The 27,640-nt window shown below is 36.3% G+C and overlaps 1 protein-coding gene across 7 annotated transcripts in view; it reads right to left on the bottom strand.

The window, feature by feature from the left end:
- The window catches only part of PDE1A (phosphodiesterase 1A), a 326,360-nt gene that overhangs the window by 237,011 nt on the left and 61,709 nt on the right, over positions 1-27,640 (bottom strand). The window contains exon 1 of one of the 7 annotated variants that reach the window (XM_058712199.1): positions 3,427-3,961. The exons of 5 other annotated variants lie outside the window; for them this stretch is intronic. In XM_058712199.1, the coding sequence (XP_058568182.1) occupies positions 3,427-3,479 (53 nt within the window). In that variant the 5' untranslated portion in view covers positions 3,480-3,961. Of the gene's footprint in view, positions 1-3,426; positions 3,962-27,640 lie in introns of those variants that run through there. One more of the 7 variants, XM_058712209.1, reaches the window with a different exon arrangement.

The raw sequence follows: 27,640 nt of genomic DNA, 5'->3' as shown, positions 1-27,640 counted from the left end.
GTTTCTGAGCTACAGGAACGTCTACAGGCAGAACCACAAAGTGTGTTTGAGATGCACCATTTATATATCCTCACGGCTGAGTGGTCAGTCTCACTGATCCCAAGTTCCACATGATATGCATAAAAGATATCCCATAAACCCACCTTGGCCATAAAATAAACTTTTCCTTTGTTCCTTGCCTCACAGACCTGGTGTGAAAATATATATCTAAAATTTCCACAAAAGACTTTTAAAACATAGATTTGCTTACTTAACTAGGCGAGACGATTCAGCGGAATCACTATTGCAGGAGACACATTCTTAGAGGCAAAATCTAAATAATATGTAAGATTTCTCCCAGTCTCCCCAGTAACATATCCAGCCATGGAATTTCAACATCTATCATCTGCTCTGACACCTCTCAACTAACTTTTTACATTTGGATGACTTTTCCTGTCTGAAATTTAGGGAGATTATGTTAATTAAAAATTCATGTTCATTCAGTCTCAAAAATTAAATTGAAAAATAAAATATTGCTATTCTCTATCAATTCAGTAAGGTGTCAGAATTAGTCATCATTGAAAGCTGTCTTATTATAATTTTTCAGGACATTGTCACCTCCTTTTTGGCACCCATCATCTGCCTGTGCCATAGTTACCTAGGTGTATACTAGATGACATGTCATGTGAAGGCAGTTACAATTTGTGTTTCGTTATCATGTCTGACCTTCCCAGTGCAGTCAGCCAGATCTAGACACTTATAATCAATCAGAGAAGGTCAGGTGAATTGAATTAAGGCTGTGGATTCTGGGGTGCCTGGGTGGCTTAGTGGGTTAAGCGTCTGACTTCAGCTCAGATCATGATCTCACAGTTCCTGGGTTTAAGCCCACACTGTTATTGTGGAGCCTACTTGGGATTCTCTCTCTCCCCCTCTTCCTCTGCCTCTCCCCCACTCGCACTGTCTCTCTTTCTTAAAACAAACAAGCAAACAAAAAAGCTGTGGGTTCAATTGCAGAAGAAAGTAGTCTGTATATAAAATTTTGAATGGTGTCAATATGTCAGATATTTCCCCAAAAAATCCCAGACTGATCTCCCTTAATAACTAAAATTCTAAATGAAGTGTTTATAAAGTCAAAACATTATTTTCACAAAATTTGTTAAACTTATAACTAACACATATAAAAGAGTCTAGCACATATAAAAGGTAAGCAGTAATTTGCTTACCAAGTGGATTGAGAACCAGTATGCAAATTCCTTAGGAAGTAGGGTACAAAGAAGTACACATTGAGAAGGAAAGGTCTAGTACATGGATCTGACCAAAAAAGCAAGACTTGAGAAAGATGTCTCAATGTGAGAGGTGGACAGCTCAGTAATAGCCCAAGGAGACAAGGGACCTGAGAAACGAGGCCAACAAGGAAAATGAAGTGGGGCATGGGATAAAGACATCAAATGCCAAAAACAATCTTAAACCACTTCCTAACTTGCTCAAAAGTACAACTCACTATCAGAAAGCCAATGCTGTGTTTTGCTGAAGAATATCCCACAAATTTCTCTGGGGAATTATATCTAGTCATTTGAATACTTTATTAAGGTACTCTCCACCTCCCGTTTCCCTCATGACAATCATATCCTGAGAAAAGCAAAGCCAGCTGTCAGTGTGCCAATTGACCAATCAATTCCGGCCCGACATCTGGCCTTACCCTGTTTTCAGTCAGCAACCATTTCTGCACATATTGAAACAGTTGACTGAGTGAAAGGAGGTCCTCTCTGGCAGCTATGTTTTCTCTTCTAAGTCACCAGGATCATGAAGCAATCATTTGAATTTAGCAAATTGTATTCTAATTATTCGGGTAAAGAATTTCAACATCTTTATATGAAAAAGAACAGAAGCACAGATGAGTTGCCATTCTCCTGTGAGTGGCACCTAAGCACAGAATTCAGCACGAGGGGGTACGGGTTCGCCATAACCAGTGGTGAAGTACCACCTGCTTCAATCGCAACAGCTTCCTGATGGGGTAACATAATAAAGATACTGGCTAAGTGGATTTGACTTTATCCAACATAATCTTGCTTTCCTGAATTTCTGCAGGTGCCTTCTTTTAATGGTGCCTCAGTGGAGTTGAGTTTGGAATTATCCATACTACTGTCAGATCTTTTGAAGTCACACATGCACTTGGGAGAAAATAGATATTAATTACATAACACTGAGAGATTTTTTTTCAGAAAATATGGCAGGTGGATTCAAATTCTGAGGGTCAGTTTGGATTTTTGGTGATTTATTGCCATCAGTGCATACAATGTACAAATGTATATTTGTGTAGACATAGATTATATTAAATCCACACATACATATTTAAATATCATTTATCTTCAAGAGAAGGCTGTAAAAGAGATTTGAGCTAGCATTTTTTAAGCTTTACAAAAGTATACTGTTGCTACTAATAATACTATAATAATGCTTTAATAAATGCATAAAATATGTGCCTTAAGGCCCACTCTTACGCATTATGTGACAATCACAGAATGCCAGGAATTCCATCCATAAACTTCTATTATCCTGTAATTAATTCTAGATCAACAACCGGTGACTGTAACTTGACTTTAACATTTAGTTTTACTAACATGTAGTATCTCTGCTCTGGTTAGGATATTATTTTGGAGGAAGTACAACATTGATAAATAATTAACTTCTTTTTAAAAATATTCTGTCTTAAGAGGCAGAAACTGTGTTGAATTTCTATCTTCTTTAATTTTTTTTTAAATTCCTAATTCTGAATTCTAGGGTACATAATAAATAACTAAAGAATCAAGGGTTAAGAAGTCAGTGAAGAAATTGCTGCTCTCTAGAGAGTGAGTCTCCCCCCAAAATAAAACCTTAGCTCAATCTGTTACACTGTATCTACATATTTTCTGGCCACAAATTTCACCACAGTATAAAATTTTTCCTGTTGCCCTATTGTTTCCTAAACTGCAGAAAGACACTCCTGAACTAGGTGTAAAATGTACACTTTAGTATAGTAGCCATCAAGTTCAAATTTGTCTTCCCACATTACTGCAAAAAGGTATAGCATTTGCTGCACTAAAACACTATCTCTGAGTGCAATTAGTTGAAATAACCAAGCACAGTATTTCCAACTTAGAGGGCTATGCAACCATTAGAAATAGCAAGGGATTGCATAATGTTGTAGAAGTTTTTCCAGGGCTATGTCATTCATGTGCTTGAATAGCTAGTATGTTTTTTAAATAAATTTTGAGTTGATAACAGTTTGTGCACAGAGTTTCAGAAAATAGAAAACAAAAGGACTCCTTGGGTATGCATGAAGTTAAACGTTAGACACACTGTACTGCTTCGCTGTAACTTAGTGCCAGAATTCCCAAGTTAAGGATGAAGAAGAGAAATTATTTTTCCTGACAACCCTGGAGCCAACTGGGGTGTAGCATTACTTACCTAAAGATGGGTCTTTGGAGATGTTTCTTCCTGATTGTGACATGGTCATCCATTTAAAGGTAAAAGTTTAACTTCTTCCTGGAAACCACTCCAGAAATCCAGGGAGGCAATGTAGAAGTCTATTGTGCTGCAAGGAGCCCAGAAGGAAAAAGTAGTTTCCTCTTTCTCTTTTTGGGTGCTGGGAGAAAACTTCCCTGCTCTCTGCCAGCTGAGCAGTGTGTCCATAGAGGCCACATAAGACAGGCACGTTGGGGCACTCCCCCACAGAGCAGGGTGTGCAAAAACCACCGACAGTCACGTTGATACAGGCAGGAGAAGCACACAGGACCCTCGGAAACAGAAGGAAACAAACAGACAACTTCCTACTCTAGTGGCACCCAGGTAGGAGCGCCCTGAGTTAGTGCAGCCAAGAGAGCAGTCCTTCCACATGCTGGTCAAGCTCTGGAAAGCTAAGTCCCTCCCTGTCTTTAAAACTGCCTGATCTGAGGCTCAACTTTTTTCTTCAAAATAAAAGTTGTACAGCTTGTTCAGCAGTCCCATGTGAGTACCCTCTGGAAGTTTGTTCTGTTAAAATAAGAACTGTATACAAATTAATGAAGGAAGATGGGCTCAGACTGTGTGACTGGCTCTGCTTCAAACGATTATAATTATTTTACAATATTGCTTTTATTCACACTTTGAAGTGTGGAGACCGCTCGTGATTTTTGGCACTCATAGCCCAATAACCTACACTTGGCTGAAGTCAAAGTTACAATTTCAACTGATAGAAGCCCATGTGAAGCTGGCCAGAGCTACGAGAGTTAGAAAAACAAAAATTGCTCAATTCTATCAGTGACAATGTGCCCAGATGTCTGTACCCAGAGTAGCTTTCCAACTAAGTGGGGACACTGAAAAAAACATATGAAAACACATGCACACAAATACACACACACTTTTTTAAGGCCCCTAAACTCCCTGGGAACCTAAGGTGGTTTTTGTTTTGTTTTGTTTTTACTATGTGATCAAATTTGAATTTTAAAAATAAAAAGAAAGAAATGTAGGTATTAGAAGTTGTAAACGGCCGAAAATAAATGACATTAAAAATTGTTTTACTTGGAAACCTTAGACTCACACTGCAGGAACTCCTGTTCTAGTCACAGATAAGATGAACCCTCACATTTTAATATAGTGTATTTTGGAGACATTTCTATATCTGAATTACTAACAAAATTCCTACTCAATCAATAGTGTCATGAGATTCCAGGCCAGAAGTTTGGTATGTAATAAAATAAACCATGATTAAAATGTTTTTAAAAAGCACATGTAATAAAAGGCAGGGGAAACTGAGAAACACTCGTGCCTCTAGTTGAATCATCAAATAAGGGTCAAATGACACAAAGGAGTTTATGACCTATATGGTCGCAATCTGAAGTTCTTAGCACTTTCTAAATACCTTCAGCGGGAGCAATAGGTATTTTTTTGTTTTGTTTTGTTTTTGTTCTCTCAAAGGAAAGACAAAGAAGAAGAGAGTTACAAAGAAAGAAATCACTGATTACATGGAGCACAGTTCTAACACATACTTTTTTTTTTTTTTTCATCTTTCTGATGATGTCAATCTGAGACAGAATTGAGCTAAAAATAATAAATGGGTTCTGGTCCTAGTTCTATCATGAAAATGCGAGCCATTTTTGGAAAAATTCTTGACCTATCTGAGCCCAAGTTTTTGTACTTATGAAGTTGCAATATTAATTGAATTCTATGTTCCTTTCCAGCTTTAATGGTGGTATCATACTATCTATAAATATGATTAGTTTGCTTCTTGCGAAGGATCTAGCAAAGAAGTTATGATGCCTAGTACTCCAAAAATACATGCTTATATGTAAAGTTATAAGTAAAGAAGTCCTAAATAAAAAGATAATTTTATATTGTATGTATCTCTGTAGATATTACATATTTACTTAAAGACATCTAAATCAATGTTCCCTTCACCATCAATAAGCATCCAATCATAAATTCACATGTGTGTGATACTGCAGTTAAATCTGGAGACCATCTATATGCAAACTGATATGCAGACCTTTGGAATAAATGCATTATTATAACCATGTGCCTTGGCTTTCTTTGTATAGGAAGGCACATAAGAAATAACATGCTATGCAGGTCTTCTGGAAGGATTTTTGTATTTATGGGTGGCAGACAATTTCTATACTCATGGTTTATTTATAATACTATTAATTTAGCATAAATACTCCTGAGGGCCAACCCAAGAGAATAGTAAGCTCATCAACTTTTAAAATTAATTTTCATTTTGTCTACTTTTGAATTAGAAAGGTGAAATGATTTTTTCATTTACATGATGAAGGAACTCACCACAAATACTAGGAAACAGCCAGCCAAGGGACAGCTCAAAGGACAAGCCAAGTATGAAATCTAACTTGAGGCTCAAAGGTTTAATTATCAACTACAGAATCTGACTGTTGTTAAATTAATTATAGGAAAATAATATTTTTGCTCCAGATTAAGTTTATATTCTTTTTGCTCTTTAGGTATTAAGGTAGAAAGCTCAGCTTCCCATTTATATCAAGTGCCATTATTTAAACCCAATATAAAAACCTAAAGAGCCACGAGAAAATATTGGTAAGTTAAATATTCAGCGGACACAAAGACAAATATGTATTTCTTAAATATTTTTGTAAACTTTCTATCAAAGAGCATTTAAATTTAACACTGGGGGAAAAGTTTGCTTTATTAACTTATTCAACTCTAATGTAGTATTCAATAAGATAAAAGGACTCCACTGTTGTTGCTCAAATTACAAATTATATTCCTTAAATGAACACAATTATACTGTTATATTTAAATAATAAAATACTAAAACTTATTATATCAATAACCAGGTCAACTCTCCTATAAAATAAACCAAATACAACTTATTATGAATATTTTTTCCCTGGGGGTAAGGATCAGAAATGTTGTTTATATTTTTCCTGTTATGGTAAACTCTCTTTCAGTGTGACCTTGCCTAACACTTTCACCCACATCTCCTGCTCTCACGTGTGCTCACTCTGTCTCTCTCACACACACAATTTCCCCCACTCAGCACTGTTACAGACTGTCATAACAGGTGTTTAATAAATATTCCTTAAGTTAATTTGTTAAAATGTTCTGCTGAAACACACCAATGTATCCAACATAAGCCATGGTGTGTGACAAAAAACAGATTAGCTCCATGACTTTCCCAAACAAGTGAATATGAAATGTGTCATGGCATTTTGTGTTAAGCATCTTGGAAAATAAGTAAGATTTACTTTCCCTTATTTTTTTAATGTTTATTTATTTATTTATTTTTTGAGAGACAGAGCATGCGAGCAGGGGAGGGGCAGAGAGAGAGGCAGAGAAAAAGAATCCCAAGCAGGCTCTGCACTGTCAGCACAGTTTTTTTTTTTTCATTGTAATTGTCTGTTCTATAGTAATAGCCTGTTCTATAGGTCTGTTATATGTAAGTGCCAAAAAGCATGCAATGATAGAAAAATTATGTAATACTAATGGCAGCCCAAGAACTGGAATATGAATGTATCTACAGGTTATCACTTTACCATATAAGTCTAATCAAATATCAACCTGAAACAAAGTGTACTTTTTTCTTACAGAGTTTCGTTAAATGCAATGTTGTAAGTTATATAGTTAAGTGAGTTCTAAATTAAGTGGAGAAGTGAGAAAGAAATGCAACACAGAAAGGATCAAATGGCATTTTAGATTTTATCACTATATACAAGTAATATCACTTAAATAAAAAAAAAATGATTCTCTCACTCTTGCCTCTCTGCTTTCCCTCCAGGTGAGCACTAGCCCTGTGTGTGATCGAATGTCTCCTATACCTAATCTTTAGTTCAGTAGTTCTCAGTCCTATTTATTTTTGACACATCATACATGAAAGATGATATGTGAATATGACACTCTATCAGAAAAGTACTTAAATTTTGATGAAAACAAAAAAAAGGAAAATGCAGGCACTGCCATAATTTTCCTTCGACATATAAATATGGAATCAGTAAAGTGAAACACCACTTGGTCAACTGTACCATGAGATAATAGAAGGGAAACTATTCTCAATGTGCCAGTCATAACTCTACCCCTTTAGAACTGGGCAAAAAACTTTTGTGTGTAAGTGCACAAGACTGGTATCATTTAGAGATAACCCTAAGTTTAATGTATCCTTTTAAGGTAAGTCATTTGCAACCTTCAGCATTTTACTCATATTTTATAATAAATTTCCTGCTACAAGTTTTTACAACTGATTACAAAGCTTGTTCATAGGTGGTAGAGTTGGAATTTGAACTCAGATGTCTCCTTCTTGAGCCCAAGCTTACCCCTGCTGAGTAGGCTGTCACTTGGTGGGGACTCTGCCACTCAGGTTGCTTGGGGTTTTTCTGGGCTATCTTTTATATTCTTTCTGGGCTATATTTCATATTCTATTGAGAAAGAGAAGGAGGAACCGGCCACTCTAATGAGTGTCTATTCTCCTAATCCTCTACCCTATTGAAATATCATTGCATTGCCCAGGGGTTCCCAATACTTGCAAAAGCAAGCCCTAGAGAGGGCTCAATGAATATGTTCTCCTAAAATTCAAATGGAAGCACTGTTCTATTACAAAGATCCCTGGACTAATGTCAAGGAACATATATTTTCACCCCAGGTCTAGCAGTGATTTTTCTCAACTCCCTGTATATCTGTTTCCTTAGCCATCAAACTATGAAGTTGGGCCTTATGATTTCAAAGATCCTTTCCAGCTCCAAATCTTTGTGACTCTATGATTGACTCTGTGATAACATGTCGAGTTATTTAAACTTGGTGTCCAAACAAGAATAAGCTCTATAGTGATTTTTAGCTTTTCTTACCCCCAATGAGACAATGCATATCACCAGAATACTTTTTCATCCCCATAGTTGTAGGTTTAAAAATATAACACACTACTGGGGCACCTGGGTGCCTCAGTAGGTTAAGCATCAGACTTTGGCTCAGGTCATGATCTCGCGGTCCCTGAGTTTGAGCTCTGTGTCAGCTGACAGCTGACAGCTTGAAGCCTGAAGTCTACTTAGGATTCTGTGTCTCCCTCTCTCTGTCCCTCCCCTGCTTGCATTCTGTTTCTCTCTCTCTCTCTCTCTCTCAAAAATAAATAAACATTAAAAAAATTTTTAAGCACTTTAAAAAATATAACACACTACTATTCAAAAGTGAAAATAAATTGTAGTGTCTCTAGTTGTTCTAATTAAGCTGTTTCCTTTTTTTCTACAGCTTCACTTTGGAACCACTGTCACTGGAATGTAAAGTACAGGAAGAAAGGGATTAGTGTCTGTTGTAGTCCTTGTGCAGGAAATATAAGAGACATTCAGTGGTTATTTGTTGAATGAATGGAACATGAACCAAGTGCCTATTAATGCTATCTCATCATCCTCTTGTACATTCTTTTTCTAAAAACCCGGTAATATCTGCTAAATGTTCAGTCTTTCATATTTTCTCCAACCCACTGTTTTCCTTCAAGGAGGCCTTATAGGGAGGTGTGTTTCTATGACTGTAGCATCAGAAAAAGGTGGCCTCAAACGCAAACCTGCAATCCCCTGTTCCCCTTTGTTTTCTCTGGTCTCCATGACAATGTCCCTTGTCTGTCTGGTCACTTGGTTCTCTGAAAATATCTACTGTTGGAATCTGTGGCTATTTTTTTCGAGTGGTGCAATCTGGGAACTATGGTCTTCCCCTTCTGACTGAACCCAGTCTCAGCCTTCACTGGTGGTGCAGGATCCTCAAGTGTCAATTACATCCTTCAGCTGGATCTCTGTGGAGGTTGTTAACCTTTTGTTTCCTGTGTGGGATTCCCTGACTCCTCACTATGGGCATGGCAGGCTCATGGCAGATAAACTGCTCCTATCTCAGCAGGACTTCTTGAGCCCTCCATCCCAGAACAGGCAGTAAGGGAGGCTTGGGATTGGACACACCATACCACCACTCTTATTCTGTTGTAGCTAAACACACAAAGTCACTGGGAAAATTCTCTGCTATAAGCTTTCACTCAGCTTTCATGGTCCCCACTCTGAGATTTCAGCTCAGAAGTAAGAGATCAAAATATTTTGTCTGATCATTTGCTTAAAACACCTTCTATCCAGGTCCCTTTTTCTACATTTCACCAGGGCAGAAGATACATGCTTTCCCTATCTCAAGTGGCAGAAGATCTCTTCTCTTATCTCCTAGGTGTCCTCTGTCCACAGTTTATAATAAACTCAATATTCAAATCTACAATCCTGAATCATGTATGTTAGGTAGAGCTACCAGAACTTGGAAAACCCTCTTGGTGTGAACAAAGTCTGGCTTTAAGGACTATTATCTTATGGTGGCTCAAAAGTTCCATTTAGGTACAGTCATACTTTAATTGTGCTTCCCTTTTTTGAGCTTTGTAAGTACCGCATTTTTTTGTAATTGAAGGTTTGTGGCAAATTAAGCAAGTCTATTAGCACCATTTTTCCAATAGCATTTGCTCATTTCACGTCTCTGTGTCACATTTTTGTAATTCTCACAAATATTTCAAACTTTTTCATTATTATTATATTTGTTATGGTGATCTGTAATCTTCAATGTTACTATTGTAACTGTTTGGGGGCACCACAAGCCATGCCCATTTGAGATGGCAAGCTTAATCAATAAATGCTGTGTGTGTTCTGACTGCTCCACTGACTGGCCATTCCCCTTACTCTGTCCTTCTCCTTGGGCCTCCTTATTCACAGAGAACTAGAATTAGAAGTGGAGCCTGAAGATGTGACTGAATTGCTGCAATTTCATGATCAAACTGGAATGGATGAGGAGTTGCTTCTTATGGATGAGCAAAGAAAGCAGTTTCTTGAGAAAGAATCTACTCCCGGTGAAAATGCTGTGAACGTTGTTCAAATGGCAACAAAGGATTTTAAATATTATGTAAACTTAGATGATAAAGCAGTGGCAGAGTTTGAGAAGATTGACTCCAGTTTTGAAAGAAGTTCTACTGTGGGTAAAATGCTGTCAAATAGCATAGCTTGTTACAGAGCATTTGTGAAAGGAAGAGTCAGTCAATGTAGCAAACTTCATAGTCCTATTTTAAGAAATTACCACAGCCACCTCATACTTTCACAACTACCACCATGTAATCAATCAGTCAGAAACCATCAATACCAAGGCAAGACCCTCCATCAGCAAAAGGATTATTACTCTGTTAAAAAGAAAACCACAGGCCCAAGATGGAGTCACTTATTCCAGGCCAAGTCACCAAACCAGGGTTTAATACCTAACCTGATTACAGCTTCAATATCTCCCAGAAATGTAGTCTTAACAGGTTAGTCAGAAATTTTCTGTTCATCATCCATAAAGTAATCTGTCCTGTGGGCCTTCTCCATCCCTCAAAGGAAGATGAGGTAATCTGCAAGATAAGAGCCCTGTTCTTCCCCCTAAGGGAAAGTGACTTTACCTGAAACAATCCTTTCTTTTCTTTTGCTAATAACTTCTTTGCTGCATCCTCCTTCCTACAAAACCCTTCTTTTTTGTACAACTCCTCAGAGTTGCTCTCTACTTGCTTGATGGGATACTGCCCTATTCACAAATCTCTTAATAAAGCCAATTAGATCTTCAAATTTACTCAATTAAATTTTGTTGCTTACCAATTTGCTGAAAGCTCAGATAAAAAATGGTCAGCATTTTTTAGCAATAATGTATTTTTTAATTAAGGTATGTGCATTGTTTATTTAGACATAATGCTATTGCACACTTAATAGACTATAGAATAGTGTAAATATAACGTATTATGCGCTGGGAAAACAAAAAATTCATTTGACTTTCTTTTATCCAATATTCACTTTATCGCAGTATTCTAGAACAGAACTTGAAATATCTGCAAGATATGCCTATATTAAAGTCTGGCTTCTTACTTGTTTTTACTTTCATCTGTGATAAAAATAATCCCACTACCTACACTGCATAGTGCCTCTGGCTGACTGGGAGAAGATAAGATCATTATTTATTAAATGGAAGAGAGATAGCACGTTATTCCCATTATTTTATACAGCTTTCTTATTTATTTCAATGGGTGCATAGTGAGTAAATTATACCACAATCTTAACATTGGTCTCACCTATCTGTCCCCTATCTCATTTGCTCTTTACTTCATTTCTCATTAGCCACACTGGCATTTTGTTCCTTGAACACTCCACATTCTTTTCAGCCTCTTTTGCACATACTGTTTCCTTGTCTAAAATGCTATTGCTTCTGCTCATTGTTCAGATTTCAGCTGCAGTTTCACCTCAGAGAGGTGACTTCTCTGACAACCCCATCTGAATTCATAATGCCTACAATACTTTGCTCCCCTATTAGTATCATAATCTATGTGTCATAATATGTGCAATTATTTATTTGCAAATTCATCTGTGTAATGATGAAGAAACCGATTCTTTGGGATATAGTAGCTGAGGAAAAAATCAGAACATGTAACTAACTGTTCCTGACTACCTTAAACATAAATCTAGTCAAGTTATACAAAAATATATTTTTTCTTATATGCATGTCTGTAAAGGGAAGCAAAATACACCATTCCAAAATATACCTCTTTGGCATATGGATTATCTTAAGCAGGTTATTTTTAAGAAACAGAAGATCCTGGTGAAGCTCAGAAAACTGAGTAGAAGTTACCCTTTTGTAAGAAATATTTACATTTATAAGGGAAATCCCCATCTGTAAGGTTGTCTCCCTGGCTATACTAGAAAAACGAGGATGCCTAAATCTTTAGAAACTGGGGCACCTAAGTAGCTCAGTCAGTTAAGGGTCTGACTCTTGATTTTGGCTCAGGTCATGATCTCATGGTTTGTGAGTTCAAGTGTCACCCACATCAGGCTCTGCACTAACAGTGTGGAACCTGCTTGGGATTCTCTATCTCTCTCCCTCTCTCTCTGTCTCCCTCCCCCCACCCCCTGCCCTTCCGCTGCTCGCACACAGGCTCTCTCTCTCTCAAAATAAATAAATAAACATTAAAAAATAAAATAAAACAAATCTCTAGAACCTACTATCAATGGAGAAAGCCTTGACTTAACTCTGCATAACGGTCTTATTTTTGTTTACTGGGCTCTTCCTAGAAGCCTCCTATAACTGACTTCCCACCCCCATAATCTGTCTTTAGCTGAAAATGATACTTAAGTTGATGGCTTTGGCCATTTAGGAGTTACTCAGTTTTTCTGGGTCTCTCCCATGTACCCATGTTACTACACTTTTGTTTACTTTTCTCCTGTCAATCTCTCTTGTATCAATTTAATAATTAGACCATCAAAGAACCTACAAAAGAAGAAGAGAAAACTTTTCCTCTTATACAACTGTAAGAACCTAAAAATAGTCTCTTACTGATCTCCTGCAATGCTTCAAAACATTTTCTAATACTTACATATGTTTCATCTTGAAACGTTTGTCATTATACTTCTTTAAATGAGGAACTCTAAGTAACTGAGAATAAATGCATTGAATATTAAAATTCACAATGCAGCTGATAATCACTTTGGAAATGGTTCTCAGTTTGACGAAAAATGTTTTCTGCCTTGTAGACAAAAAGCAGATTTTACCCTGTTAATAGTTTTAAACTAGATACTTCTGACTTGTGAGTCAGAATTAAAGTTTATTAGCCATTTACTCCATAATAAAATCCATCAAAATTGTTAATTTCTTAAATGAATTCATAAGGAAGACCAGGTTTATGGCTTCAAGTGGCAAGGAAAAACTGTTCCCCAGTTTGTTCCTTCAGCCAGGTATCAGAGCTTCGCCTTTCTGCTTCACAAAGTAGGAGAAATTCCTCTTTGTCATTTAAGTGTGGAAGCAGGTCAGTTAAAGTTTGATTGGCTCCAATTAGCACTCCCACAGGTTCTGACAGCTTAGTTCTGGCAGTAGGACAATTTATTTTGAATAAGCGTGACATTCTGTGAAAACATCAACAACAACAACAAAGGAAATCATTTAAAGCAGATTCTCATAGCAAACACCCACCCACAGCTCACTGTGTAATCAAGCAACATATAAATTCCCTGTAAAAGGAAATGACTATTATATAGTGGGTAGTTAAATAAACATTACAAAAAGGGACCTCCTTAATATAAAATTCCCTTTGAGTCAGAGGACTAAGAAAGAGATGGTAGAACAGGGGCTTAATGATGAATGGATATTCAGTAAGCAGGCGAAGACCAAGGGCAAGTAAAGTGTTTCATCATCCCTAAGCACCAAGCAACAACAGTTGTTCAGAGGGCACACTGTGGCCGAAGCAGTATGCAGCCGTTTCTGCCACATTAGCCTGCAGAACTGGAGAGGCTCACACCGTCACCTAAGAGGGGCTGTAATGAAGGAAATAACTGATGTGATATAATAGTTCAAAAGCACGTGATTCAGAGGCTTCCATTACCCCTGAACATGCCAAAAATGTTCTTCTCTGCAGTTTTTGGTCAGTGGAAAGTTGTCCAAAGGTAGTTGCATGCTGAGACTTGTTCAGTTTCTCTGCAGCTCTGAAACCTGTCACTAAATCATTAACTTAGCTTCAGTACTGAGTCATCATTACCAGCTTTCCTCCATATTTTAAGTTTGGTTTCAACATGACTCTAAACTCAGTCAGTAGGTTTTTTTTTTTTTCAGTCTGTCTTAAATTTCCAGTAATGCCTATGAATAAATGTGCAGAACTACAACCAAGAATGAATTAATCAGTGTCCGTAAATGGAAAATTCCTAAATGCTAACCTATTGACTCTCCAAGCTTTTAGAATTAGACAGCAATAGAGATAATCCTGACTCACATTGACTTTGAATAGAAGCAGTCACTCAGTTTGCCAAGGCTTTAATAGTACATGTGGTAAGTTCTGTGAAAATAACTCAAATGTATAGAAATAGGTCATTACCCCTATTACCTTTGTAAAACAAAAATGAGTTAGCACAGAGAATAAATACAGACCACATATATTTGTGCCTTTATATCCATTCGTTCCTCAAAAACCTCATTCCATCTTCAGCTTTTTGCTCCACTTCTACTTATGTTCCCCCACGTTATATCCATTGGAATGACCCATCCTAGCAAATCTTATCTCTGGAATTACTATCTTATTTCTCATATCAATATATTATTCCTATCAATTGTTCTGTGACATGCAATAGTTGCCATAATTTATTAGTACATTCATTTAAATTCTAAATTTTAATTCCATTCAGGGTTTAAACTGGCCAGTGAACATTTTCCCAAGCCCAACTAGACATGTTATCAAAGCCCAATACCTGAGAGAATATTAGAAATCAAGTCTATTTTAGAAATTCTGCATCTTTTAAAAAAAATTATGAATCTTCATCTTGCTCTATGGTCTCCCAAAATGGCAATCTTCTCTCATCTGCTCATTTCTCCACCTGGACCAATGCAAAGCATGGGTACAAGAGAGTTGACACGTGTTTATTGGTCATTTACTATGTGTTAGGCACAATACTTTTCTACCCACTATTTCAGTTATGCTGCATAACACACCTAAAAGATAGATTCTCTTATCTTCAAGTCACACTCAAGGAAACTAGAGTTGAGAAAAGTTGTATAATTTGACAAATGTTGTACCTCTTATATGTTACAGTAATGGGATTTGAATCCAGTTCTATTTGATGCCAAAATCTTTGTTCTTAACAAATACTGCCTCTCCATGATCATATTCTTAATTTTAATAGTAACCTTAAATAAAAAGGTATCTTGGATGACCATACCTTAAAATATAATTTTTTAATCATTTTAATGAGACTGAATCCTAGCAACAATTCAGACTTGATTTCAGAGACACATTACTTTGGTTTGAGTTATTCTCACAATATAAGCCTTAAACATGCATGGATCAGTGAACCAAAAAAAGCAGAAGACAAATATGGAATCTTTAAAGTTTAAATTGTACCATTTGTTTGATGTATAATCTTCACTGAACAAAAGTAAACAAAACATTTAGTCAAAATATCACTGAGAAACCCCAGGAAAAAAAAGCAAGTCAGAGTAAATACATAAATGAGTTGTGGTTCTATCCTCAACATACGGAATGGATCTCCAACAATGAGGTTCATGTAATGAAAGTTTCTCCTTAAAATCATGCTCTCAGCAATTGATATCATTAAAAAATTCACTCATTAATTCTCTCCCCTCTCTCAAAAACATTATTAGGTAATTCATCTTCACACACAAAAAACCTGGATGGACTCCATTTGTAGACTTGTAAAGCTCAGAGTTGCCTATGAGATTACCTAGACCCTACATTCCACTACAAGGATAATATTGATAACTGCTGCCATTTATTGGACACATATTACATACCAGTCACTGCTGAGTGTTCTACAAATCCTATTATATAGAATTCTCCTGAGGAAAAGCTGGGATGGGAATTAGTATCCCTCTTTTAGAGAGTCCAGGACTGCTTTCCTCCCTAGCTCATGCATTTATCTACTAACACCTCCCTTGACTGGGGCCATCTAATATGATTTGCTTTGATTCCCTTTCTCTGCTCCTCACAGCCATTCTGCATTTTTATCCTCATTCTTTTCTTCTGCTCCTGTTGTATTAACAATTTTCTTTTCCAATAATGAGCTTCAAGTATACTGATTCTAACTTTCTTAAATTTGTGGGAATTCTGTACTTATCTTTCTCAATTGTTCTGCAAATATAGAATATTGCTGCTGTTTTGAATGTACACATTGTTTCAGTATAGAAGTTCATGGACATCAATTTTTTGACCTTGAGTTAGTGAGTTATTTGTTATAAATAGAATTGTAGGCTTCTGGAATCTGAAAGGACCTTCAAGGTTAAGCTAGTCACTCTCCCAACCACTGCAGAAGTTCTCTTGCTTTTCCTGTCAGAGGGGGCTTACTCACAAGTGCCCCTGAGGTATATGAAGTGAATATGCCATTCCCTTGATCTCCATCCCCAAGAACTTCTTATAACATGAGAATTGCATCTTGTTGAATGCTATTTATATTTAAAGATAGAGGCTTTTCTTATACTAACTTCTTTATCTTGTATATAATCAAAGAAACGACATGGTTCCAACAATGGAGGGAAAAATGGCTGTGTTGGGCTTACCATTTGATTTCCAATGCAGCAACTACCAATGCACATTGAAAGAGTAAATTTTTGTTTTAGGTCAATTTTTGCTTTAAACTCTACATTTAAATATAACACGGCTTAATTTCATGGGCCAATATGACAAAGGTTGTACCTGATGTTAGGAGAACAATATTGCTTAAACACAGGCATTGCCTCCAAGGAACTCAAGTTTAAAAGGAAAAAAAATAATAATGTACTTTTAAAGGTAATTTCAAAACAATTTAATAAGTGGATTCATAAAATGAATAAAAGGGACAAAGGAAGCTCAGAAGGGAGAGAAAGGAAAAGTCATAGAGGAAATTACTGTTTCAGCAAGGGTTAGCCAGTGAATAGAAATTTGCCAGGGCAGAATTGTTTACTAGAAAGATAAAGTGGAGAGGGGCACCTGGGTGACTCAGTCGGTTATGTGTCTGACTTTGCCTCAGGTCATGATCTCAGGATTCATGAGTTCAAGCCCTAAGTAGGGCTCTGTGCTGACAGCTCAGAGCCTGGAGCCTGTTTCCAATTCTGTGTCTCCCTCTCTCTCTTCCCCTCCTCCGCTTGTGCTCTGTGTCTCTCTCTCAAAAATAAATAAACATTAAAAAAAAGATAAATGGAGAAAGCCAAGTAAAAGGAAAGTGGAAAAATAACACAGAAGCGTGAAATACCATAATATTTAGAAACTGGTACTGATCCTGGTGTGAGTGAGGATAAAACTACAAGGGGGAGTGACAAGAGATTAAAGTTGGAAAATTAAACAGAGGCCAAATCATTTGTGCCATATTGGGAGCTTAGATTACATCCGATAGGCAATGAGTAGTTACTGATTGGCTATAGTCAGAGAAATGGCACCTTCAGTTTTGCAGTTTTAGATCTCATTGAGCAAACTGTGGAAAATATTTTTTAAAAGAATAAATCTGAATGCAGGGATATCAGTAAATAATCTCTTAGATTCTTGGTGAGAGATGATAGTGGTTTAAAGTAAGACAAAGGCATTAATTGGAAAAGAGTCTATTTACAATATTACAGGATAAAAAGCATAGGGCTTAGTGAATAATTGGGTATACTGAATGAGGAAAAAAAGAATGCTAAGGCAGTACTTTCATTTCTAGTTTGTTATTTGGGGGGATGGTGTAGGAAGACTCAGATCATAAAAAGAATAATGATGAAATGCAAAGAAAGAAGTATGATCAAAGCTTATTGGTGAGGCACAGTGAGTTTGCAATACCAAGGGATGGCCCAAGTGAAGACATTTCATAAGCAATTAGATATTTAAATTATGGAAGAGAAGAAAGGAGTCAGTTATAGACATAAATGTGTATGGGTGGGAGGTGGAGGTGTGGCATGTATTGCTCAGAGAGAACATGTACGTTAGAGGAGCAAAGGCCCAAGAGTAAAAACCCTGGCAATTGAAGATATGGACAGGGAAGAGTATCCAGGTGATGATGTCAGAAAGACTGGAAAAGTCAGGAGGGAAAGTTTTTCCTACAATAGAAGAAAAGGGTTACTGGTACCAAAGGTACAGAGCAATTAAAAAGAGAAAGTACAGAAATATTTCCATCACAGTTGGCAACATGGAAGCCACCAGAGGCTTTAATGAAAGCAATATCTGTGCTGAAACAATCATATGTTCAGTAAGACAAAAGTTCTGAAATCAAGAAAATCATGAAACTTGGGAGATTTTTCTAACTAGATATTTCAAACTCACTTCATTTAATGCTGCCTATGGAAAGAAGATATGGGCTAACTTTACAAATATTTGGTGTCACAAAAAAAGAAATATGACCATCTGTTTATATGACAATAGTTTGCTTCAAGAAAGTGTTTTCAGGTTTCTTTTTTTCTACTTTAATTCCTTGATTTAAAATTTACAAGCAATGTTTTCTTTTGAGAGGACATGTGTAGTAACTCAACAAGAGATATGAATCCAATAAAAGATCAGAACAAAGTTGTCCTATGGCTTTTTAAGCTTGGCGTTCCCTTGGATAACCTTTTTGAGTGTGTGTGGTTTTTTTATAGAAAGAAAAGATTGACACTGCTGGACCTTCGTATATTATTTAAGCAGCCACAGTATGTCTCCTATGTCCCTTCACCCTTCAGCATTCACTTCCAGGATCCCAATGCTCCTATTCTGATTTCTGGATATTCAAGTCTTGAACTACAGCAACCATCTAGAATCAATGTCTGTGTATTTGCTTCTCATCTTGATTTCTATAAAAACTTAATTGCGTTCTGTGTTTCACTCCTTCAAACATGAGCCAGATAACCTGACAAAGAAACCATACTGCCAGTGGATTAGCAGATGATAAAAACCTGCTTTTACCTTCCAGAACATGATTATCAAGAACTCTAACGTTAAGTAATTATGATAGATTGATTGGATGCTATTCATTTATAGACGCCTTTTAAATCATACCACATAGTCAGCTATCTATTCTTCCTAATTTTTTGCAGGCATATATTCCCATTCAATCCTAGTAAATGCCTATTTGTGTCTTCATTCATGCAAAAAAAAATGATAAATCCTTACATATTTTCTGTATCATTTTATTTTTTTAATGTTTATTTTTCAGAGAGAGAGAGTGCAAGTGGGAGAGGGGCAGAGAGAGAGAGGGAGACAGAATCCAAAGCAGTCTCCAGGCTTTGAGTTATCAGCACAGAGCCTGACACAAGGCTCGAATTCACGGACCACGAGATCATGACCTGAGCCAGTCAACACTTAACTGACTGAGCCACCCAGGTACTCCTTTCTGTATCATTTTTAAAAAGATACCTCAAACAAGAATAGTGCTCTTTGGGGAAATGAATTAACAGTATCTAAAATTTAAGGCTTACTTTCAATATGATGTAATTTGATTTTTCCAAATTACTCAAATTACCTATTACCCCAACACTATTTCTTAAAAATATCCTTTATTTTCTTCTTTAGTTTAAAATGCCATTTTTACCATACATACATTTAATTTCCATTTTTACTTGGCTTAGTCTCTCTTCTATTCTGTTGATTTTTCTGCACAAATACCACTCTGGTTTAATTATTGTAGCTTTTAGTATGCTAAAACATTGAGTGTTTAGACAGCCTTCACTCAATTTTTTCTCCTCCCAATAATTTTTTTTCAACACTAATGTATGTTTGTTCTTTTGCAAAAAATTCATTCTTCTACACAATCATTTTGTCAAATGTAGAAAATTCCTAGTCTTGAGTGAAGGATTATTAGGGATAGCAAGAACCAGATTTCTCATGATTGGAGAAGGGAAGTCCAAATATGGAAAAGGGTAAGACTAGATTATATCCTGAGGTGTTGCATAGGAGTTTGAAGTACTAATATAAACTATAGATTATGTATATACTATATATAATTCTAACCATGTCCATTGAGAAGGCTGAGAAAGAATGAACACCAATAGCAATTACAGCAAACACTCAAAGTTTGGTTTCTATATAGCACTCAGTAGTAAAAGAAACCAGGATTCCTTATAAAATAGGCTGAATCTAGAATTGAGGAGGGAAAGTATAAGATCAACTTATACTCTTGTACTAGAAAGTAAGGAAACATTCAAACAATGATGGGGATGTACCAAAAAACTCAGCCTTAAGTCTCCATTGGTCAAATATGGGACAATTTGAACATCAAACAAAATAATGATGGTAACATATTGCTACCCATTGAATAAAATAAGAATTCCTGAATCATTATTGATATAAATAATTGATTGAATAAGTTGGGAAGAAAGCTCCTCCTTAAAGTAAAATAACATCTAATAAATACCAAAGGAATGATGGAGCTATAAAATCAATGAATATTAAAACAGTGGGTGAAAGTATAATGAAAAAGAAACAGGATATTGATAGGGATCGCACTGAATATAGATGACTTTAGATAGTATGGACATTTAAGGGGCGCCTGGGTGGCGCAGTCGGTTAGGCATCCGACTTCAGCCAGGTCACGATCTCGCGGTCTGTGAGTTCGAGCCCCTCGTCAGGCTCTGGGCTGATGGCTCGGAGCCTGGAGCCTGTTTCCGATTCTGTGTCTCCCTCTCTCTCTGCCCCTCCCCCGTTCATGCTCTGTCTCTCTCTGTCCCAAAAATAAATAAAAAACGTTGAAAAAAAAAATTAAAAAAAAAAAGATAGTATGGACATTTAAAAAAAATTAAATCTTCCAATCTTTAAACATAGGATATTTTTCTATTTATTTGTATCATATTTAATTTCTTTCATCAGTGGTTTTTAGTTTTAAGAAGCCCTGTGACACTTTTCAAAGAAATAGAAAAAACAATCCTAACATTCATGCTGAGCTACAAAAGACCTCCAATAGCCAAAGCAATCTTGAGAAAGAAGAACAAAGCTGGAGATATCACACTTCCTGATTACAAAATATCATCAAAGTTACAGTAGTTAAAACAGTATTGTACTGGCATAAAGACAGACATGAAGATCAATGGAACAAAATAGAAAGTCCAAAAATAAGTCCACACATATTCAGTCAATTGTTCTTTGACAGGGGTGCCAAGGATACACAATGGGAAAAGGATAGTCTTCAACAAATGGTTTTGGGAAAACTGAATATCTATATACAAAAAATCAGATTGGATCCTTATCTTACACTATATAGAAAAATCAATTCAAAATGGATTAAAGACTTAACTGGCTGTAAAAGATTTAAAACTGTAAAACTGCTAGAAGAAAATATAGGGAAAAAAACTCTTTGACGCTGTTCTTGACAATGATTGATTAGATATGACACCAAAAGTAGTGGCAGCAAAAGAAAAACAACTGGCACTACATCAAACTAAAAAGCTTCTTCACCACAAAGGAAACAGCCAATAAAATGAAAAGGTAATGAGACAAAATATTTGCAAACTTTATACCTGATAAGGGGTAAATCTCCAAAATATGTAAAGAATTCTTGGGGCAACTGGGTGGCTCAGTCGGTTGAGCATCCAGTTCTTAACTTTGGCTCAGGTCATGATCCCAGGATCCTATGACTGAGCCTCATGTCAGGCTCCACACTGAGCATGGAGCCTGCTTAAGATTTTCTTTCTCTCCATTCTGCCTCTCTCCCCCCGTCATGATCTCTCTCTCTCTCTAAAATAAATTTTTTTGAAAAATTAAAAAAAAAAACAACTAAAAAGAAGTTAAAAAGTTAAGAAAATTCTTCCATATATAACAACTTGGATGAACCTAGAGGACGTTATGCTAAATGAAATAAGTCAGTCACAGGACAAATTACATGAGGTAATTACAGGAGGTATCTAAAATAGTCAAGTTCATAGAATCAGAGAATATAATGGTGGTTGTCAGGGACTGGAGGGAAAGAGTAATGGGGCGTTGTTTTCAGTGAGTATAAAGTTTCAGTTATGCAAGATGAATAAGTTTTAGTTTTCAAAACGAATGCTGCAAAATATCATACCTATAGTTAATAATACTGTATTATATACTTAAAAATGTTGTTCAGAGAATAGATCTTATGTTAATATTTTTATCACATACACACACACAAAAAGGGGCTTGAGGAAATTTGTGAAGGTAATAGATATGCTTATTACCTTGGTTGTGATGATGGTTTCATGGGTGCATACATCCAAATTCATTAAAATTTTATACATTAAATATGTGCAGTTTTTTGCATATAAAACACACCTCCATAAGGTATTTTTTAAAAAGAAAGGATATGTATATAATCTCAAAGAATCTTTTGACAAATTGCTTATTAATTTAAAAATAAAAGCTAAGACAGCATCATCTTTTCTTGATAAAAAAAAAAAAAAAACAACTGAAGAAAGTAGGTATAGAAAGAACATACCCTGGAGCACCTGGGTGGCTCAGTCAGTTAAGTGACCGGCTTCAGCTCAGGTCATGATCTCACAGTGTGTGAGCTCTAGACCCACGTCGGGCTCTGTGGTGACAGCTCCAAGCCTGGAGCCTGCTTCGGAGTCTGTCTCCCTCTCTCTCTCTCTCTGTCCTTCCCTGCTCACTCTCTCTCTCTCAAAAATAAACATGAAAAAAATTTAAAGGGGTGCCTGGGTGGCTCAGTCGGTTGAGTGACCGACTTTAGCCCAGATCATGATGTCACAGTTTGTGGGTTCCAGCCCTGCATCTGAGCTGTCAGCACAGAGCCTGGAGCCTGCTTCAGATTCTGTGTCTCCCTCTCTGCCCCTCCCCTGCTCATGCTCTGTCTGTCTCTGTCTCTCAACTATAAATAAATGTTTAAAAAAATATTTAAAAAAATTTTAGAAAAAAAGAAGGAACATACCTCAACATGACAAAGACCATATACAAAAAACCCACAGCTAACATCATCCTCAATAAGGAAAAACTGAGAGCTTTCCCCCTAAGGTTAGGAACATGACAGGGATGTCCACTCTCATGACTGTTGTTAAACATAGTACTGGAAGTCCTAGCCTCAGCAATCAGACAACACAAAGAAATAAAAGGCATACAAATTGGCAAGGAACAAGTCAAACTTCATCTCTTCGCAGATGACATGATACTCTACATGGAAAACCCGAAAGACTCCACCAAAAACCTTCTAGAACTGATACGTGAATGCAGAAAAGTCGCAGGATTATAAAATCAATGTACCGAAATCGGTTGCATTTCTATATACCAATAATGAAGCAGCAGAAAGAGAAAGCAAGGAATCGATCCCATTTACCTAACCAAAGAGGTGAAAAATTTATGCACTGAAAACTATAGAAAGCTTATGAAAGAAATTGAAGAAGACACAAAGAAACGGAAAAACATTCCATGCTCACGGACTGGGAGAACAAATGTTAAAATATCAATACTACCCAAAGCAATCTACACATTCAATGCAATCCCTATCACAATAACACCAGCATTATTCTCAGAGCTAGAGCAAATCCTAAGATGTGTATGGAACCAGAAAAGACCTCAAATAGTCAAAGTAATGTTGAAAAAAAGAACCAACGCTGGAGGCATCACAATTTCAAGCTTCAAGCTATATTACAAAGCTGTGGTCATTAAAACAGTATGGTACAGCACAAAAACAGACACATAGACCATTGGAATAGAATAAAGAACCCAGAAATGGACTCACAAATGTATGACCAACTAATCTTCGACTAAGCAGAAAAGAATATCCAATGAAAAAAGTCTCTTCAGCAAATGGTGTTGGGGAAAACTGGACAGAGACGTGCAGAAGAATGAACCTGGACCACTTTTTTACACCATACACAAAAATAAACTCAAAATGCATGAAAGACCTAAATGTAAGACAAGAAACCATCAAAATCCTACAGAAAAAAACAGGCAACAATTTCTCTGACCTCGGCCACAGAAACTTCTTACTAGATATGTCTCCAGAAGCAAGGGAAACAGAAGCAGAAATTAACTATTGGTACTTCATCAAGATAAAAAGCTTCTGCACAGCAAAGGAAACAACAAAACTGAAAGGCCTAATAGGATGGGAGAAGATATTTGCAAATGACATACTGGATAAAGGGTTAGTATCCAAAATCTATAAAGAACTTATCAAACTCAAAACCCCAAAAAATAAATAATCCAGAGAAGACATGGGCAAAAGACATGAATAGGCACTTCCAAAGAAGATATCCAGATGGCTAACAGACACATGAAAAGATGCTCAATGTCTCTCATCATCAGGGAAATAAAAATCAAAACCACATTGAGATACCACCTCACACCTGTCAAAATTAATAAAATTAATAACTCAGGAAACAACAGATGCTTGTGAGGATGCACAGAAAGGGGAACACTTTCGCACTGCCGGTGGGAATGCAAACTGGTGCAGCCACTGTGGAGAACAGTATGGAGGTTTCTCAAAAAATTAAAAATAGAGCTACCTTACAATCCAGCAATTGCATTACCAGGTATTTAACCAAAGGATACAAAACTGTTGATGCACTGGGGACACATGCACCCCAATGTATATAGTAGCACCATCAACAATAGCCAAATTATGGAAAGAGCTCAAGTGTCCATTGATTGATGAATGGGTAAAGACGATATGGTATATATCGTCTATATTGTATATATATGTGTGTACACACACACACACACACACACACACAAAGGGAATATTACTCAGTGATCAAAAAGAATGAAATCTTGCCATTTGCAACAATGTGGATGGAACTAGACTGTTTATGCTAAATTAAATAAGTCAGTCAGAGAAAGACATATATGATTTCACTAACACGTGGAATTTAAAACACAAAATGATGAACATAGGAGAAGGGAAGGAAAAATAAGATAAAAAGAGAGAGAAAGGAAAACTGTAAGAGACTTAAATACAGAGAATAAACTGAGGGGTGCTGGAAGGGTACTGGGTGGGGGGATGGGCTAAATGCGTGATGGGCATTAAGGAGGGCACTTGTTGGGATGAGCACTGGGTGTTATAAGTGATGAATCACTAAATTCTACTCTTGAAACTATTATTACACTATATGTTAACTAACTTGGATTTAAATAAAATTAAAATTCAAATTCAAAAAAGATAAAAGCTAAGAACTCTACTGTTACTTCATCCATATTAGGACAAACCAGGAGCATATTTCTCCTGATACAACACCACTCATGTCATATTTATGTATGAATCTACCCATGAGGAAATATCAAATATAACCAAACTGAAGGAAGGTCTACAAAATAATTGGCCTGTGCTCTAAACCTCACAAGGTCAAAAAACACAAGGAAAGACTGAAGAACTGTTTCAGATTAAAAGACTAAGGAGAGGGGTGCCTGGGTGGCTCAGGCAGTTAAGTCCCTAACTTGATTTTGGCTCAGGTTATGATCTCATGGTTGTGAGATCCAGCTCCACATCAGACTCTGCCCTGGGCTCTGTGCTAGATGTGGAACCACTGCTTAAGATTTTCTCTCTCCCTCCCCCGCCTGCACGCTCCCTCTCTCTCTCTCAAAAAAAAAAAAAAGGACAAAGGAGACATGACAACTACAGATAATATGTCATTTTAGATTTGACCCTGGACTAGGCATAACATAGCTATAAAAGATATTATTAGAACAAGGACAAACTTTGAATATGAACTGAGGATTAGATAGTATTTTATCACTTAAATTTCTCAATTTTAATAATAGTACTGTAGATGTGCAAATGATTGATTAAAAAGTGTGTGTATTATACAATACACATTTAACTTTATTGTACTTACATAATAAAAATTAACATTTATATGCATATTAAATGGAGCAAAATATAAATAATTGTTCCTTTAGTTCCTTGCACTATTACTACCACTTTAAAATTATATAAAATATATTTTTAAAAAAGCTTTTTACTACTTTAACTTTTAAATTGTATTGAAATCTTAGACATTGAAAAGTCAATGCATAATTGACTTTTAACTGCACTATATAATTCATCAGTACCTTCAAATTTTATATCTTACAATAAATTTTACAATAAAATTTGCTACACTAAAACTTCATGGTGGAGTGCCTGAGTGGCTCAGTCTGTTAAGCATCTGACTTCAGCTCAGGTCATGATCTCACGGTTCGTGAGTTCGAGCCCCGCTTCCGGCTCTGAGCTGAGAGCTCAGAGCCTGGAGCCCGCTTGAGATTCTGTGTCTCCCTCTGTCTGCCCTTCTGCTTGCACTCTGTCTCTTGTATGGTCTCAAAAATAAATAAACATTAAAAAAATTTTTAATAAAAACAAATTTCATGCTACCATTTTTCAGATTCAAGGTTAAAAACTTTAGGAGAAAAATATCTGTGTGTTATGTTCACAGTGACTAAAGACAAAATAATCAGTAATAAATAAAGTAATCTATAACCCTGAATGAGTTTTAAGCCCAACCAAAATGTTTTTTTTTTTCTCTTCAGAGAGGCTTCTCTCAGCTATTCAAATAGAAAAAAATCTTCCAACTCTTAACTCACATACCACTGTTTCTCTAACTTTCCTGGGACAAATAAAACATATTTTGGATAAAAATTATTTATATACACATTATCTCTGACAACAGTTTAAATAAAACTAATTAGGGGCACCTGGGTGGCTCAGTCAATTAAGCCTCCAACTTTGGCTCAGGTCATGATATTGTTTGTGAGTTCGAGCCCCGCGTCAGGATCTGTGCCTGACAACTCAGAGCCTGGAGTCTGCTTCAGATTGTGTCTTCCTCTCTCCCTGCCCCACCCCCCACAATCTCTTTCTCTCTCTCTCTCCCTCAAGAATAAATAAAAACATTAAAAAAATATTCTTAAAAACTCATTAAAAGTAGAATCCTCATTTGCTTAAAATCTTTCAGTGGTTCCCAGATGCCCTCAAGATGGTTAAACTCTTCAACATTATATTATAAAAATCGTATATAATATTATATTGTTTCATAAATCATATATATTATGTATTCTAGCTATATCTGTCAAAATTCCCCCACTCACTCTGATGAAATGGATATACATTCCAGGCTTCAGCTATACTGGATTATTTTCAGTTCACTTAGATCATTATGTTCTTTCTCCAGAAATTTACAGTTTCTAAGTTCCTCTGCCTAGAATATACTTCCTTCAAATTCTTCCCTTAGCTATGTCCTGCTTACTGTTCAGTCCTCCGTATAGACATGTCTTGCTTCTGGAAGCCTTCTCTGGAAACCAAGTCTGAGATAGATGTCTCTTACCTAGCTGTTGAACACCCTTATTTCCACTGCTAAGGCATCTATAGCATAATTGCAATAATTCTTTTACTTCTTTTGGTCTACCATTAACTGTAACTTTTTGTGTTATTTTGTGTTGACAAAATAACTCATTTTTGTATTCCACATTACCACGTGTTAAGTAAGTTGGCAATGATTAAACGCATATCTATATTGGACTTTTGCAAAATGCTACCTATGAATTTTGAGTTTGGGGAGAAATCTATCTCCTCCTGTACACTGAGAGCCTACAATCACTGATAATTCAATTGAAATAAGCATACCTATCACCAGGATATTGGCTTCTATCTAGCATTCTCTACTAAAAGAAATTTATCTAACCTATCATCTATCCATGCATGTATATGTAATTAAACAAATAATATTTTCTTCAGAATGTCTTCAGTACTTATTTAACACTAGTCTCCTTTTCGAATAAAACAAGGACAAAAAGAGTGGAAAAGATAACTAACCCTTT

This window comes from Neofelis nebulosa, chromosome 2 (genome assembly GCF_028018385.1).
Source record: "Neofelis nebulosa isolate mNeoNeb1 chromosome 2, mNeoNeb1.pri, whole genome shotgun sequence".
Classification (NCBI taxonomy): Eukaryota; Metazoa; Chordata; class Mammalia; order Carnivora; family Felidae; genus Neofelis; species Neofelis nebulosa.
This window is presented reverse-complemented; position numbering and strand designations above follow the sequence as displayed.